General features: G+C 43.2%; 1 protein-coding gene across 6 annotated transcripts in view; it reads left to right on the top strand.

Moving 5' to 3' along the window:
- The window catches only part of FRY (FRY microtubule binding protein), a 578,133-nt gene that overhangs the window by 265,044 nt on the left and 295,395 nt on the right, over nucleotides 1-17,694 (top strand). For 3 of the 6 annotated variants that reach the window (XM_089690880.1, XM_089690882.1, XM_089690879.1), the window contains exon 1: nucleotides 10,458-10,882. The exons of 1 other annotated variant lie outside the window; for it this stretch is intronic. In XM_089690880.1, the coding sequence (XP_089547006.1) occupies nucleotides 10,813-10,882 (70 nt within the window). In that variant the 5' untranslated portion in view covers nucleotides 10,458-10,812. Of the gene's footprint in view, nucleotides 1-10,452; nucleotides 10,883-17,694 lie in introns of those variants that run through there. 2 more of the 6 variants (XM_089690884.1, XM_089690885.1) reach the window with 1 other exon arrangement.

Below are 17,694 nucleotides of genomic sequence, written 5' to 3'. Positions count from 1 at the left end.
GGAGGGCCTGCTGCCTTCTAGGCAGTCCTACCATGTGCTTGTTCGTGAGGCCTCAGCTGGGCTGAGGGACTTTCTCTTGTTGGATTTGGTCTGGGATCACTGGTAGAGGTGCCTGGAGGACATTGGAAGGAGGCATCCATTTGTCTAAAGACATTTGCGAGTACAGACTGAGAGATCCTACCTAGAGGCTGTGGGCTTTTTTTTACCACTCTGATGCTTGAGAGTCTGCTGAGACTGAAGGAAAAGGGGATACTGGTTGGTATCCTGAAGAGCTTAGTCCATCTTGTTCTAATTTTTTGTCAAGTTGCTTCAAGAAAGAAGTTTGTGCCTTTGTCTGTTTGAATTTAGCCAAGTCCATTACTGGCCCCTACAAGGTATGTGCTTAACCACTTACCTATTGGGCACTTTTACCCCCTTCCTGCCCAGGCCAATTTTCAGCTTTCAGTGCTGTCACACTTTGAATGAACAATTGCGCGGTCATGCAACACTGTACCCATATGACATTTTTTATCATTTTTTTTCACACAGATAGAGCTTTCTTTTGGTGGTATTTAATCATCACTGGGTTTTTTATTTTTTGTAAAATATATAGACACAGCGCCAATAAATTCTAATTAAAGCTGCAAACCTAACCAAAGAAAAAGTAAGTGACAAAAAATATATAAAGGAATGCGCTAAATACCAAATCGCATGAAAATGCAGATAAATAGATAAATAAAATAAAAAATATATTTATAAATGTCCATAATTCATATATAAGTCCAAACACCAATATAAGTGATTAAAAAATCTCTTAAACAAGAAAAAATACTGTGTAGCAAAATCCACCACCGAATGAAATGGGTAAACTCACCAGAGCTATTTGCTGATCAAATTATAAATCAGCAAAAATAGCAATTGCTCTGGGAGCGATGATCTGTTGGAGTATCCAGCAGCAATAGACTGCAATCAGCCAAATCAGCACACATGGAACAGCCTTAACTGCCAGTGGTCATCATGCCTTCATAACTTTGGAAATGCTCGGGGAATCAAAGAAGAGTATCATGGTGCAGTATATTAAAACAAAGATAATTTTTATTGTAGCCATAAATATGCACTCACAAGAAAGGTGTCCAACTGACACCAGCAATATCAGTCTCAAAAAGCTAAAGCAGGGAGGAGCCTCACTTACCGCGATCACAGCCGACAGTCTCGAGGAGCATCTTGACGTCCTATCCACTAAGCCCCGCCCTACACGTTTCATCATCCGACATCTTCAAGGGGCGGCAATATTATATAAATAAATAAAAAAATATTTTATATTTTTTTTTATTTTTTGAACTATAAATTAAAAAGGAGTGAAAATTGTTTGGGGGAAAAAAGGTTTTCATTGTTTCTATTATAAAATTTTGCAAACGGGTAATTTTTCTCCTTCACTGATGTGCATTTTATGAGGTTGCACTGATGGGCAGCACTGAAGGGCACTGATGAGGCAGCACTAATGAAGTGGCACTGGTGAGCATTGAGGAGATACTGATGATGCTGCACCGATATGCAGCACTGATAGGTGGCACTGATGGGTGCTGATAGGCGGCACTGATGGGCACTAATAAGTAGCACTGAAGGGCACTTACTGACGGCACAGATTGGCAGCACTATTGGGCACTGCTGGACAGCACTGTTGGGCACTTTTGAGGCTGCACTGATAAGATAATCAGTGCCCTGATTATCAGTGCAGATGTCACCTTTGACAGTTGCCGGTTATCGGCAGTACTTTCCTCATGCTGTGGCAGCGAGTGGAAAGTACTGCCAATAACCGGCAAGTGTACTTACATAGTGATCATGTGTGATTGAACATGGCTGATCACGTGGTAAAAGGCCGCTGTGATTGGCCTTTTTACCATGTCGTGTATCAGCTGTGTCCATAGGAGACGCCGTTGGGGGCGCGCGGTAGGTCGCATGCTGGGAGGACGTCATATGACGCCCTCCCAGAACTGGACAACCGCACTGTAGCCATCATTCGGCTATAGCGCAGTTCGCAAGTGGTTAAAGTGCTCCAGAAAAAAGTTAGTGTCCTCATCGTGTACATAGTTCCTTTTGGAGCACCCCACCCATCTCCAATCCCTGTCCGGGCTATCCCTAAAAATACAAAAAGAAACCACCAAAAAGGACACCCCTGGAGTATTTACTGAGCCGAAGAGTGATTGTGTTTGTGTGCCTAGCTGCGGGGCAAAACTACAGGACCTATCTAACTGCTGGCCCCTATGGGAGTGCTGATACACCTATTTTAGGACGGTTATATACTGTATGTGGCAGTTCTGTTATTTTATCAGAAAAAAAGTATATACAAAAATGTGTGTGTGTGTGTACATATGTATGCATGTGTATATACCGTATATGTGTATATACTATATAGTAGTATAAAGTGGGTTATATGGGGAATACATTATGGATTCCTTATCTGTACAATGTGATGCTACTGCAGTATCTGCAGACCAGACATAAAATATTTGACAAGGTGTTTTAGTACTGTAATCTGCCTTCCTGAAGCCTAAACCATTGGAAAACAAAGCTCACAGTGTCCAATGTCTGCCGTTGGCCAAATAAACAGACCTAAACCTGTCAGAGGTACTCTTTCTCTCTCAGTCAAACCAAACTTTTAAAATGGAATTTCCAGTAACTTCAATAATTGGAGTCATCTCCAGAATATCTTTGAAGCTATGCAAGTTGCTGAACATTCCTAGAACTTTTTCAGCCATTATGTAATGTTCAGAAATCTGTAAGAAAGGGGAGGTATTTGTTGGTAGATTAAGCTTGTACTATGTGATTTCTACTAGGCAGTAATGTCGGGAAAGAAACTCTGTCTGGCATTATTGCTGTCTGTGTCTACCTGGGGATAACTTACCTTGAGCTGGCTATGCATGGTTTCAATTTCAGCCAATTCCTGCTGAATCATCCAGACATTTGAGTTGTTGGTGGCCTTGTGATTACCTGGCTCACCAAAAGTCATTTTCAAAATCAAAGGAGCTGGGTAGAAAATTGTCAGCTGAACAGTGACCACATTCGATCAGAGGCCTTTGCTGTTCAGATATTCAGGTCAGCTGTGGGTGATGCAGCTATCTAAATACAATAGCCTGCACAGAGGCGTAGCTAGGATATTTTGCGCCCGGGGACGAACGGCCACCTCATGACACCCCCCCCTGCTTCATATGGTCCCTGTAGACACCCCCCCGTCCCGATCACATTGCCCCTCCCCTTCATCCATGGCACTACTCACCCGGCTCGGCTCTCCCCTTGTCCCCTCCGGTACATGCCCAACTCACTGCCCTCCTCTCCCAGACGGCTCCTCTTTCCTCTCATAACTCACTGTGGATGGAAGACGTATCAGATGACACGTCTGCTCCAGTGATCTTGTGACCTCATTTTGGCGCCCCTGTACCTTGGTGCCCCCCCCCAGCTACGCCTCTGAGCCTGCAGTATGCGATTACTCCATCCATGCTTACCATGTATAGCTAACCTTACGTTCTGTCCCAGTGGCACCCTTCGGGTGAGGAAGACAGGTAGTAAGGTGGAAATAGACCCAAAAAGAATAAAAACTGCAATGAAATCCTGAAAAAATGTATAATACTTCTTACCCAAGAAATAAAAATGACTGGAGTTGAGTGTTAAAACATGTTACCATAGCTGCAACTGCCCCCCCCCCCCCCCCCACTCCCTCTGACAGATAGTACAGGGGATCTTCTCCCCGTATTATCTGTCAGATTTTAAAACAGCGCGGCCGTGCGGGGCTCCGCCTACAGGGCCACGTCATTCATCCCGTATGGCAAGCAGATATTCTGCACAGGTCTGCAGGAAACCTGCATGGCATCAGCGATTTACTGATCACTGGTGCTTTCCAGGCTTCTTTGGACAAAAATAATAAATGCAGATTTTTTTTACCTGCAAAAAAATGTGCATTTATTATTTTTGTCCCAAAGGTGAACTTATCCTTTTAATCTTTGAATTTTAGTCTGCAGTTGACTATTTTTCTTTCATGCTTTGCAGCCATGCCAAGAGTGTTCTGTGTGCAGAACTACAATCATATATCATACACCTCTCCATGTTTTTGGCTCACTGCTTTCTCAGAAGTCTTTAATAGGTGTTTTATCCTTTTCATGATCCTCCTAAAGACTTGCTCGCATAAAGTGATACTGCAACTAACAATCAATTTGATCACGTGGTATACAGCAAGGTCTATGACAGGGCCTACATTTATATCTTCAGAGCAGAAGCAAGTAATTTGAAATGAAGTGTGCTATACTCCTTGCAATGTATACACCTAATAGGTCCGCTTTAAAGTGATTTGTAAAGGTTAACTTTTTAAAAATCTATTATACTTACCTGCTCTTTGCAATGCTACTGGTGTCCCCTGTTGGTGCTCTAGGCTCCTCCTCTTATCTGTGCACCACCATAGGAAACTGCTTCCTATGTAGGAGCACCTGCCCTGTGAATGAAGGGGGAGAGAGGGAAGAGCTGCTACAGGTGGGCACAGTGCTGGATCAAGAAAGGTCTCAGGTGAATGTAAGGGGGGTTAGGGGGCTATACAAATACTGAGACGTTGTTTAACCTAATGCAGGGAATGCATTAAGGTAAAAAAAAGTCTTGCCTTTAAATAGTTTCATATTTGTAAAGTCTGGAAAAGAGGGAAATATTAGAAAACAGACAAATGGTAAAAAGAGCAAGCATAAAAAAATGTAATACAACTAAAACCTTCAGACTTACACTTCAAAAATAAAATCTTAGAATGTCTTGGTATATATAATCGGTTTTTGCAGCAAGGAGCACATGGAAAGGTGACGCATGTCAAAACACAACAAACAAAAATTTCCAGCTCACTTGCCAGCCAGCCTGCAATAAACCATATTGCGTATATATACGTAAGCTGCAGCGGACGCACATAGTTGCATTGTGTGCCAACTAAACACCTTAGTTTTAATGTGAACTGTTAGACATGGTCAGTATGGTTTGTTGCAGGCTGGCTGGTAAGTGAGCTGGTAATTTTTGTTTGCTGTTTTATGAAATATGTGAGTTGGTAGGAATCAAATAAATAATAAACTATGATTATTTTGTATTATTATTATTAATATCATAAACATACTAATACTACTCTTTACTTAGGATAAATTCCCATGCTATGCAGAATATGCCCATGGCTCTTTTTTTGCAGAGTGCCACAGTGTACATGTGCTGTATTGCAAATATATAATGCATGGGTGCCTGCTGTGGTAACCTGCATTAACGTAGTTGTAAACCCTTACATGTACCCAGTGAAGTGACTGGCCTCAGGTGATGCACAGAGATGAAACAAATCCTCCTGCATTCGTTCAACTTGTTTATCTGCAGTCTTCTTTTCTCTACATCTGTTCAAAGTGCCAAGTGTATACAGCTTGTCTGAGCTGTCAGAAAAAAGGGGGAGGAGGTATACACTGCAGAGCTCAGTGAAGATAGCTCTGAGAGTTGATTGGAGGGAAGAGAAACAGCCCCCCTCCACACAACTCACAGGAACAGAGCTGAGGCTGTTAATCTGCTGGAGGTCCCTGCCCGTCACCATTTTTCTTTTGGTGTCAGGAAAACTTCTCAGAAGTGGCTTATATCAGAGGAACAAAGCAGCAGACAGAAATGACACTTGGTGCTCTGGATAAAGACAGGTACACTCTATAGAAAGATATGCTTTTTTCATTTTTTATGTCTGCGGTTTACAATCTCTGTAAACCCCCAAATCTATTTTTGGTATGTTTGGCATAATACCTCACTGTATTGTAACATTTTTAAACATTTTTTTTTTCTAAATCTAGTGCAAATTTTCTTATGTGGAGATTCTGCCAGTAACAGCATTTCCTGTTGCAGGCTGACAACCTTGAGCCTCTTCTTCATGATTGGCAGCAGCTTTGTCAGCAAGCCATGTATGTTCCTTCATTTAGCAGTTGGGCTGCCTGCCAGGTCTATTGGGTAAAAATCATGCTGCAGGACCATTTAGAGTATCATGTGAATTCACGCATGCGCAATGGGGAGCCAACTGTGGTTCATCACGAACCTGCATGGAGGAAGTGGCTTTGTTTTTATATTGCTTATTATTATTAGTCAGGTAGACAAGGAGAAAGTGGTTCAGTTTTTATACGTATTATTAATATTGGTCAGGTAGACAAGGAGAAAGTGGCTACAATAGTATTTATTATTAATATTGCTCAGGTAGACATAGATGATGTGGTACCATTTAATATAATATTAGTCAGGTAGACCTGGAGGAATTGGTGCCATTTACATTTTATTAATATTTGTCAAGTAGACCACAAAGGGCACTGCTTTTATTATCAACTGACAGCCATGGAGGTAGTGGCACAATTTATTGATAATATTGGTCAAGCAGACATGGAAGAAGTGGCACAATTTATCGATGATATTGGTCAAGCAGACATGGAGGAAGTGGCACAATTTATCAATGATATTGGTCAAGCAGACATGGAGGAAGTGGCACAATCTATTGATGATATTTGTCAAGCAGACATGGAGGAAGTGGCACAATCTTTTGATGATATTGGTCAAGCAGACATGGAGGAAGTGGCACAATCTATTGATGATATTTGTCAAGCAGACATGGAGGAAGTGGCACAATCTATTGATGATATTGGTCAAGCAGACATGGAGGAAGTAACACAATTTATTGATGATATTGGTCAAGCAGACATGGAGGAAGTGGCACAATTTATCGATGTTATTGGTCAAGCAGACATGGAGGAAGTGGCACAATCTATTGATGATATTGGTCAAGCAGACATGGATGAAGTGGCACAATTTATCGATGATATTGGTCAAGCAGACATGGATGAAGTGGCACAATTTATCGATGATATTGGTCAAGCAGACATGGAGGAAGTGGCACAATTTATCGATGATATTGGTCTAGCAAACATGGAGGAAGTGGCACCGTTTATTATTATTATGTCAGATTGATTTACAGGAAGGGGCACAGTTTACAGTATATTCATTATTAAATGGTAGACAAGGAGTGGCACAGTTTATTATTAATATTGGTCAGGTGGATATGGCCCAGAAGTAGCACAGGTTAGTTAATATGAAGGGTGTTCAAGTCAAACTGGGACTTCTGAGTTTATATAATAAAAAACACATTTCAAAAAGTGGAAACTGCATTTATTTTTCAATATACTCCCCTGTTACATTTATACACTTATTACAATGTTTAACTAATGTCTGGAAAGCTTCGTCATTCTAGGACAGCCTGCTTCGCTTAGTCATCAGTGCTAAAATGGTGACCTGCGAGAAACTCTTTCAGGGGTCCAGACAGGTGGAAATCACTTGGTGCAAAGTCCGGGCTATAAGGAGGATGTGGCAATACTTCCCAGCTGAGTTGCTGTAATGTGCATGTAGAGCAGTGAGCAGTATGAGCTCACGCGTTGTCAGGTTTCGTCACCTGTAATGATGCGATCCAGAAAATCCTGGCCTTCCCTGTCAAAACACTCCTTTGACACAGTGCAGACTTCAACTCTTCTGTGCCGGTCAAAAGCAGAAAACTGTCTTGGTACCCTGCGTGCACTAACTTTGAAAATGCAAATGTTTGTGAATGATTGTGTTCTCTGTTCCCACAGAAAGATTTGTCTCTTGTGCAATTTCACGTCAGGTTATGTGTCAATGATCCAGGATCAGGAGTTCCACACGCTGAATATTACTCCATCCCCCACAGCCACTTCCTCCTGTACCACTATCCCCTCCCTCCTAGATAGTAAGCTCGAAAGAGTAGGGCCCTCGAACCCCTCGTGTATTGTATTGTTACTGTATTGTCTCATGTACTGTCCCCCACTATAATGTACAGAGCTGAGCAAACCTTTTGGCGCTATATAAATAATGTATAATAATAATATTCACAGGAATGACTAATGTGGGCTGGGAACCACCATGGCCAGGATCGTCACTGACAGATGTACGGACATCTTTGAAACGTTTACACCATTCAAATGTCTTACTGCGGCTGAGTGCCTCATCACTGTACTATGCTTGAAGTCTTCTGTAGATATCCACAGGTTTTATGCCTTTGTTCAGACGACTTCGTTCATCACCACACGATGTTCCATGCATGCACTAACACTGTTGTCTGCCACCTTGATTAACGTTCTCTGGAGTGGCCCAAGAAATGTCTATCAGTAATAGGACACACTTGCCACTTACGACTGTGTAGTACCACCACGCTTCCATCCCTTTTTATACCTGTAAAATGAAAAGTCCAGGTTTGACTTGAACGCCCCTTGTAATATTGGTCAGGTAGATATGGGTGAAGTAGCATTGTTTTGTTCAGTTGATCAGACATGGAGAAAGTGGCAGTTTACTATTAATATTAATTCAAGTAGACATGGAAGACGTGGCACTGTTTATTATGGTCACTATGGTCAGTTTCCCCAAAATGGGAAGTTCTGCTCTTCTTCATGCCCCCCCCCCCCCCCCGCCATATTCAGAATGTCTTTTTGGGGGAGGGAGCGGGTACCTGATTTTGAGAAGTACCCGCTCCTACTTCCACTCTGACTGCCTAGGCGATTCAAGTGGAAGTTCACCCACCCTCCTCTCCCCTCAGCCTCATGGGAGACATCACAGGTCTCAGGACACTGTGGGACCATTCAAGGGGCACACGTGCAGAGGGCAGCCGGCTGTGTACAGTATTTGTAGCTACTGACTTTTACATTTTTGTTTACAGGGTGAGGAACCACTTTAAATGTACAGCTGTGTTTGCCAGCATGGGATGCACAGATGTTTGTGCGGGTGCATGTCCCTGAACTCACGCTGTCTGCATTCGGGGACACACACCCACATAGATGTCACATCGGGAGCAGTGACTGTATCCATGCAGTCATTAGGGTTTATGTACTAAAGGCAAATAGACTGTGCACTTTGCAATTGCTCCAGAGCTTAGTAAATGGGCAGAAGCTCTATTGACTTTCACCATCCAATCATGTGCAAGCAAAAATGCTGTATTTTTTATTTTTTCTAAATTTTTCTTTGCAAAGTGATGCTTTACCTCATTTACTAATCTCTGGAGCAACTGCACTTTCCAAAGTTCACAGTCTGTTTGCCTTTAATAAATCAACCCCCTTTTGTCCTAGTGGACCGCCTGACTGTGGAGCACCTGAGCATTCCGTATGGGCCAACACGGTCTTTCACACTGGGGTATGTTTAAGTACGTTCATATGAACAAGGCCTTTATTATTACACCTGGAGGAATTGGCACTTGTTATTATCAGTTAGGTAGGGATGGAGAAAGTGGAACTTGTTATCAGTTAGGTAGGGATGGAGGAAGTGGCACTTATTTATTATTATCAGTTAGGTAGGGATGGAGGAATTGGCACTTGTTATTATTATCAGTTAGGTAGGGATGGAGGAATTGGCACTTGTTATTATTATCAGTTCGGTAGGGACGGAGGAAGCTCCTCCATCCCTACCTGACTGATAATAATAAACAATGCCACTTCCTCCATGTCTACCTGAGTGATAATAATAAACAGTGCCACTTCCTCCATGTCTACCTGACTAATAATAATTATAATATTAGACATGGATGAAGTGGCACTGTTTATTATTATCAGTCAGGTAGACATGGAGGAAGCGGCACTGTTTATTATTATCAGTCAGGTAGACATGGAGGAAGAGGCACTGTTTATTATTGTCAGTCAGGTAGGGATGGAGGAAGTGGCACTGTTTTTTGTCAGTCAGGTAGGGATGGAGGAAGTGGCAGTGTGTATTATTGTCAGTCAGGTAAGGATGGAGGACGCGGCACTGTTTATTGTCAGGTAAGGATGGATGAAGCGGCACTGTTTATTATTATCAGTCAGGTAGGGATGGAGGAAGTGCAGTTTATTATTATCAGTCAGGTAGGGATGGAGGAAGCGGCACTGTTTATTATTATCAGTCAGGTAGGGATGGAGGAAGCGGCACTGTTTATTATTATCAGTCAGGTAGGGATGGAGGAAGCGGCACTGTTTATTATTATCAGTCAGGTAGGGATGGAGGAAGCGGCACTGTTTATTATTATCAGGTAGGGATGGAGGAAGTGCACTGTATATTATTGTCAGTCAAGTAAGGATGGAGGAAGCGGCACTGTTTATTATCAGTCAGGTAGGGACGGAGGAAGTGGCACTGTTTATTATCAATCAGGTAGGGATGGAGGAAGCGGCACTGTTTATTATCAGTCAGGTAGGGACGGAGGAAGTGGCACTGTTTATTATTGTCAGGTAGGGATGAAGGAAGTGCACTGTGTATTCTTTTATCAGTCAGGTATGACTCCGGTAGGCCAGGCCATAGGTGTCCCGGGCAGTGAGTGTCCAGTGTGATGAGATGAGGACAGGGTGAGGACAGAGGCCGGCTCTCCCGATCTGCGGCTGTGCCGATGCTGCTCTGGTCGGACGTCACTGGCAGCTCGGAGGTGCAGCTGCGCCGTACCGCAGCATGATGTAGTTGGCTGTGCTGTTCGGGGAGGACAGATGCTGGATATCGCCCCCAGTAGCAGTAGCCGGGCGCCGTGTGTTGTGTAGAGGTGGTGCAGACACCCCGCCCCCTCCCATACAGTGACACCGGATTTGTGGTTGGGGAGAAGAAGGATCCGTCCCCGGAGCAGACAATGAGATGAGAGGCGCTGATCCGTGCCCGGCCATTGACAGGCTGCAGTGAAGGAGAACCGGAGGAGGAGGAGGGCGAGCATCTCGTGTGTGATGAGGAGCACCTAGGAGGAAGGAGCCTCTTCATTTCCTCCACATCCAGGACCTGGAGGCAGACATCATACCTGAGGAGGAGGACATGGCCAGCCAGCAGGACTCGGGCTTCTTTGAGATCAGCATCAAATATCTGCTGAAATCATGGAGTAACAGTGAGTAGAGAGTGCCCAGCCATGGTCCTAGGGATGTGGTAGGGATCTATAGGACGGTGCCCAGCCATGGTCCTAGGGATGTGGTAGGGATCTATCAGAGGGTGCCCAGCCATGGTCCTAGGGATGTGGTAGGGATCTATCAGAGGGTGCCCAGCCATGGTCCTAGGGATGTGGTAGGGATCTATCAGAGGGTGCCCAGCCATGGTCCTAGGGATGTGGTAGGGATCTATCAGAGGGTGCCTAGCCATGGTCCTAGGGATGTGGTAGGGATCTATCAGAGAGTGCCCAGCCACGGTCCTAGGGATGTGGTAGGGATCTATAGGAGGGTGCCCGCTGGTCCTAGGGATGTGGTAGGGATTTATCAGAGGGTGCCCAGCCATGGTCCTAGGGATGTGGTAGGGATCTATCAGAGGGTGCCCAGCCATGGTCCTAGGGATGTGGTAGGGATCTATCAGAGGGTGCCCAGCCATGGTCATAGGGATGTGGTAGGGATCTATCAGAGGGTGCCCGCTGGTCCTAGGCATGTGGTAGGGATCTATCAGAGGGTGCCCGCTGGCTGGCAGAGGCCTGGCTCCTGGGCTGATCTACAAGGTGTGGTGTACAAGAAGCCACGTTTGCTTCTTGTTGTCAGATCGGTGCCATTGGAAATTGTTTGGTGTTGCCTTGCGTCACCTTTGCACCTTACTCCACACCAAGGTATGGGCATGCAGCTGGTTGTGAACATGACGGGCTTGTTCAAAGTTCTAACCAATCTGATCCAAGGCTAGGTTCATGACTACATTTTTTTTTTGCATATTATATTGGTGCTACTGAAAAATGTTTGGGGGTTGCCATGTGTCACCTTTGCACCTTGCTTCACATCCGGGTATGGGCATTGGGTCCTGGGCTTACAGATGGTTGTGAACATGATGGGCTTGTTCAAAGTTACAGCCAATCCAATCTAAGCCTAGGTACACGTCTACAATGTTTTTGCATGTTAGATTGGTGTTATTGAGAAAGGTTTGGTGGTTGCCACGCGTCACCTTTGCACCTTCTTCCACACAGGGGTATGTGCACCAGGTCCTGGCCTTGCAGCTAGTGGTAAACACGATGGTCTTGTTCAACGTTGCAGCCAATCATATCTAAGGCTAGGTTCACACTTGCTTTTTTTGTGCGTTAACATTCACTTCATTAGGCAGCTCATTCCAAATGAATAGACTGGCATGCACCCCAATGTTCCAAACCATGGACATTGGCCTGTTCTGGCAGCAAACCGTAGCATGTTGTCACACTGCACTACAACAATGACTGTTGGGAAGGCACACTGAGGCACCATTCAGGATGATGTTTACCTAGTATCATTGTTACTTTATAGCAAGCCATTCTCAACCAGGGTTCAGTGTAACCGTAGGCTTCCTCTAGAGAAGAGGTCTCCATCCTTCCTGAACAAAGGGCCAGTTTACTTTCCTTTAGACCGTAGGGGCGCCGGACTGTGGCTCATGGGAGTAGAAAATGGTATCAGGGAAAAGAATAGTGCCCCATCGTTGGTGTCAGTGAGAAGAAATATATCCATCTTTGGTGCCAGTGAAGGAATAGTGCCTCTTCACTGATGTCAGTGGAGGAATAGTTCCTCATCATTGGTGTCAGTGGAGGAATAGTGCATCATCACTGTTGTCAGTGGAGGAATAGTGCCTCATCATCGGTGTCAGTGGTGGAATAGTTCCTCATCATTGGTGTCAGTGGGAAGAATAGTACCACATCTTTGGTGTCAGTGGGAGGAAGAGTAACACATCTTTGGTGTCAGTGGCAGGAATAATGCTTCATATCAGTGGGGGAAATAGTGTCCCAAGGGCCACATAAAGGCAAGCAAAGGGCTGCAGCTTGGAAGGTTGTAGCTATTTGACCTCCCATTTAATGGTGCCTTCATAGTCCCAAGTCCATCACCACTTGGCAGAGCCAGTAGCATGGCACCATTGGTTTTTTATTTAAAATGTATGTATTTATATTTTGTTAGCAGACAGTAAGGGGGACATTCTTCCCAATACCACCAATGTAAGGGGCAATTTCCTAATGACCCCCAATAGACTATTTGATCTAAAAATTACTTCAAGGGTTCCTCTGGGGTAAAAAAGGTTGAGGAAGGGTGCTCTACAGACTTTAAAAATATAGATAAAGCCCACTGAGGAGCAACATTGACATATGTAGACACACCTGTATAGAGCAATTCAAACCAATCTATAGAACGGTCCATCCATAGGCAGAGCATGCCATGTATAAGAATGAATGGCACTGCATCGCGCCAGCACGTGATATGCTCTGCCACGCGTGTTGCAGCAACGCCAGTGTGTGAACCAAGCCAGTTACCCTGGCTTTACCAGCTGATATATCAATATATATAGGATTTATATAGCGCCAACAGTTTATAAAATAAAGGAAGACGGAACATTTGCAATACATTTCAGCACAGGAGGGACAAGAGCTTTCAATCCAAAGGATAGCATCATTTATACTGCAATGAATAACTAATTGACCCAAATCATACTGTAGATGGGGGTTTAGTCACTCATAGCTCACTATTTGTGATTTCTTTAGAGCTGCATTCACACCTATGCCCCTACAGTATATACTGTATTTGTGCATTGCCTTTCCTTCTGTATGTCACCCCAATACAGTGTAAACAAACACAGCAACGCACAGGGATCAACAGAGTTGGCATGATGGGGTAATTGTGGATACGTGGATGCTGTGGCTATGCACCATTCTGTAGATTCATGTAGATCACTCTATACAAGTGTGTCTACATAGGCATAGCAACCATCCGTCGTTCAACATTTGATCTTGCTGGGCTTAATGAATATTTCAAAATAATGAAACCAAATAGTATACATTATTGTCACAGTTGATTATTTCGTTCCCATGGATTATGGGATGCAGTACAGGAACTCCGTACATTAAACCGCTCCTAATTTTTATTGTGTATATTCAATAGCGTTGGTATAAGTTAGAGTTCGAGCTGCCGGAAGACCCCCAATAACACCTCCTGTGATTCATCTGGATATGGAATCCTGTAGCTTTCATTTTTTATTTATTTGTTATAATGCGGTTTATTGGATTTTTTTTTTTTTTGACAAAACAAATAACTAACTAAACACACCAAACGGGTTATAACATTAACATGTCAGATAATAGACTATATAAAAGAAACATTAATGGCTTGATTAACTATAAACTGAAGAGTGACGTGCATTAACCCTCAGCAACCAGTGAGAAATCCTTTACATGATTATTTCACCTGGTGTTGGCTTATTAAATATACTGTGAACTATTAATACATACACTGTATCTGGACATATTACATTGCAGTCATAGCCTTAGAGGGACTACAAGACTCAGCACGCCTAAGCTTTGGCTGAACATCCATGCTGGAACTTGTAGGTTCCCAAAGGCTTCTTTCTTTTCAGTCGTGTCTGATTGGGACTTTTTAAATCAATCAGGACAAGCTTGTTTGTTTGGCCATGATCATGGTAAGACTTCCCAATGACTGTGCACTGCCTTACACAATGTAAACAAGCAAAGGCCATCAGTTGCCAGTCCCCTCTCCTTACACAGAATCCATCAGCATTTGTTAGACTCCCATTTACATTTGCGTGGTGAGTAACACATATTATTGTGCATAGCTTTGAAGCAACCCATTGAAATCAGTAGGATTATGATGCACCAAAACACCTGCAGTGTACTATGGCATCCCAGTGCATTGACGTAGTGGGGTTGATTTACTAAAGGCAAATAGACTGTGCACTTTGGAAGAGCGGTTGCACTCTGCAAGGGAATTTGCTGCAGAGCTTAGTAAATGAGGGGAAGCTCTGCCGACTTCCATCATGTCCAGTCAAAAATCGTGTGCAAGCAAAAATGCAGTTCCTTGCATATGATTATGATGGTATCCTTTGCAAAGTGAAGCTTCACCTTTGGTGAAAATGCCTTTTGCAGAGTGAAACTGCACTTGCAAAGTGCACAGTCTGTTTGCCTTTAGTAAATCAACCCCCCCCTCCCGTGTGTGGGGATGCTATACAAAATGAGTGGCATCATATTGTGCCAATCCATATAATGTGCATTGCAGTGCGTTGACTTGATACGCTTCCACAGCACATAAATGTAGAGTGGCCATAAGTGTCTTACCATTTGCAGTGAAGGTTAAATGAAATACACCAGCCAACATCACACAGCTAGCCTAAATTTATATCACCATTCTAGAGCTTTATTCTCATTGGTGTTTTGTCAGCACTGGTTCTGTTTTGTTTACAATATGTATTACATGTTTTATCTATAGCATTTATTACATTGTTTTATTCACATTTATTATATTGTTTTTATTCACATCATTACATTGTTTTATTCACATCATTACATTGTTTTATTCACATTTATTACATTGTTTTATTCACATTTATTACACTGATTCTTTTACAGTATTTATTATGTTGTTTTGGTTTTATGTGCTTTGCACTTTCTTTGTTTGCACTGCTGTGCTGCATAAGCCCACATGTTCATGTTGTTTACATTTCTGTACCTCGGTTATATGCGGGGTTGGAAAATACATCAGAGAATTTCACCTGGTATTGTATTGTTTACCTTGTGTCATGCGCACATCAATAGACCGTTTTATGGTTGGAATTTCCAGCTTTATTAGTATTTTCTTTCAATGTGTCGCATGGTTTTTGTTCAATATTATTTTTTTTAATTAGAATGACAAAAAGCAGTGGTGGTCAACTTGCAGGATAAAAGGGACCTCAAGTGTGGCCCCTGACATCAGCAAATAGCCGCAGATAGTATGCAGTGAATATATTAATGCAAAGATAAACTAGAAACCTATATCTAATTTAATGCAGAAAGCTGTCCGAGTCTGCAGACACGTACAACGAGATGGTCAGAGACTGCAGCCATGCAAAATTAGATGGTTAGAGGCTGCAGAAATGCTACAGGAGATGATCAGAGACTGCAGACGTGCACATTGAGATGGTCAGAGACTGCAGACGTGGACATTGAGATGGTCAGAGACTGCAGATGTGCACTTTGAGATGATCAGAAACTGCAGACGTGCACATTGAGATGGTCAGGGACTGCAGACGTGCATATTGAGATGGTCAGAGACTGCAGACGTGCACTTTGAAATAGTCAGAGACTGCAGACGTGCGCATTGAGATGGTCAGAGACTGCAGACGTTCACATTGAGATGGTCAGAGACTACAGACGTGCACATTGAGATGGTCAGAGACTACAGATGTGCACATTGAGATGGTCAGAGACTACAGACGTGCACATTGAGATGGTCAGAGACTGCAGATGTGCACATTGAGATGGTCAGAAACTGCAGACGTGCACATTGAGATGGTCAGAGACTGCAGACGTGCAGATTGAGATGGTCAGAAACTGCAGACGTGCACATTGAGATGGTCAGAGACTGCAGACGTGCACATTGAGATGGTCAGAGACTGCAGACGTGCACATTGAGATGGTCAGAGACTGCAGACGTGCACATTGAGATGGTCAGAGAGTGCAGACGTGCACATTGAGATGGTCAGAGTCTGCAGACGTGCACATTGAGATGGTCAGAGACTGCAGACGTGCACATTGAGATGGTCAGAGTCTGCAGACGTGCACATTGAGGTGGTCAGACACTGCAGACGTGCACATTGAGATGGTCAGAGACCAACCTTCCACACTTATATTGCTGTACACAGGCATTAATAACAACCATATATACCAGATGTCCCTTCAATGGGTCAAAAGAAGAGCTGTGTCTTTCATCCCAGAGTCCTATGAGCCTGCAGACACATGATGTGAGACTGCAAGAGATCACTGCTATTACAGTCCTTGTGTACATCGATGCTTCTAGAATTGTGCTCCCTACAGCCCCCTTAAAATGTATCTGCGTCACATCTGATATGTCTCTCAGCAAGATCCACTATATAAGATAGAAAGAAAAACTAACATGAGAAAAGGGATGGACAGGACAGAAAAAAGTAAGATAGTGTAAGAAAAAATAAAGCAAACTTTTTTAGCTACTAGAAGTCAGTCTGTAGAATAGGTAAGGAAAACACTGACTGCTGTCTGCAGAGGCCTGAGGATAAGCGGCACAGAATCACAGGTTGGGCAATACTAGGTTATTTAGTTACTACAGGTACAAATGATGGAATTGAAAAAAAAAGTTTATATGCCAACCTGTCTTGTCACTTCTAATGTAATTAGACCTAATAAATATTAGATTGATGACCAGTGTCAAAATGCATATATTGAATATTGATAAACTGAAACAATATTAGTAACAATTGGATTGAAAAGTGTGGGGTGTGCCATAATAGTTGGTGATGGATAATTCTGACAGACGTACGTTCCTATATTATGACGTTAAATTTGTGAAACGTTCCAGATGAGATGAATCTCTCTCTCAGGCAATATACCAGCAAGATCTTCACACTGAAATGCCCATACTCTACCCATAGTAGAATTTCGGGTTGAAATGTTTCTAATCCAGGGGTCTCTGTGCTTTTCAGTACAAGGGTCACATAGTATATTTTACAAATATTTATGGCCCGAAAAAAAATCTGTTTTATAAATTAACAAATAAAATGTAAATGAATGAACACGTTTTACTTAGAGTTTTTGTTTAAATTAGCATTTTATGATGCAGACAAAGTAAAGGGATTTCAAATAAACGTGAGGCCATCAGCGTCCTACCTCACATCCATGCCCCCGTCAGAGTCCCCATGTACATCAGATTGCCCCTCAGAGCCCTTTACATCAGAGTTGCCACGGGTATGGCAAAAATTATCCAC

Source organism: Staurois parvus, unplaced genomic scaffold (genome assembly GCF_062004578.1).
Source record: "Staurois parvus isolate SC_StPar_1 unplaced genomic scaffold, SC_StPar_1.0 ptg000544l, whole genome shotgun sequence".
Lineage (NCBI taxonomy): Eukaryota > Metazoa > Chordata > Amphibia > Anura > Ranidae > Staurois > Staurois parvus.
The sequence above is the reverse complement of the archived record's forward strand: the minus strand, read 5'-3'. Positions and strand labels throughout refer to the sequence as shown.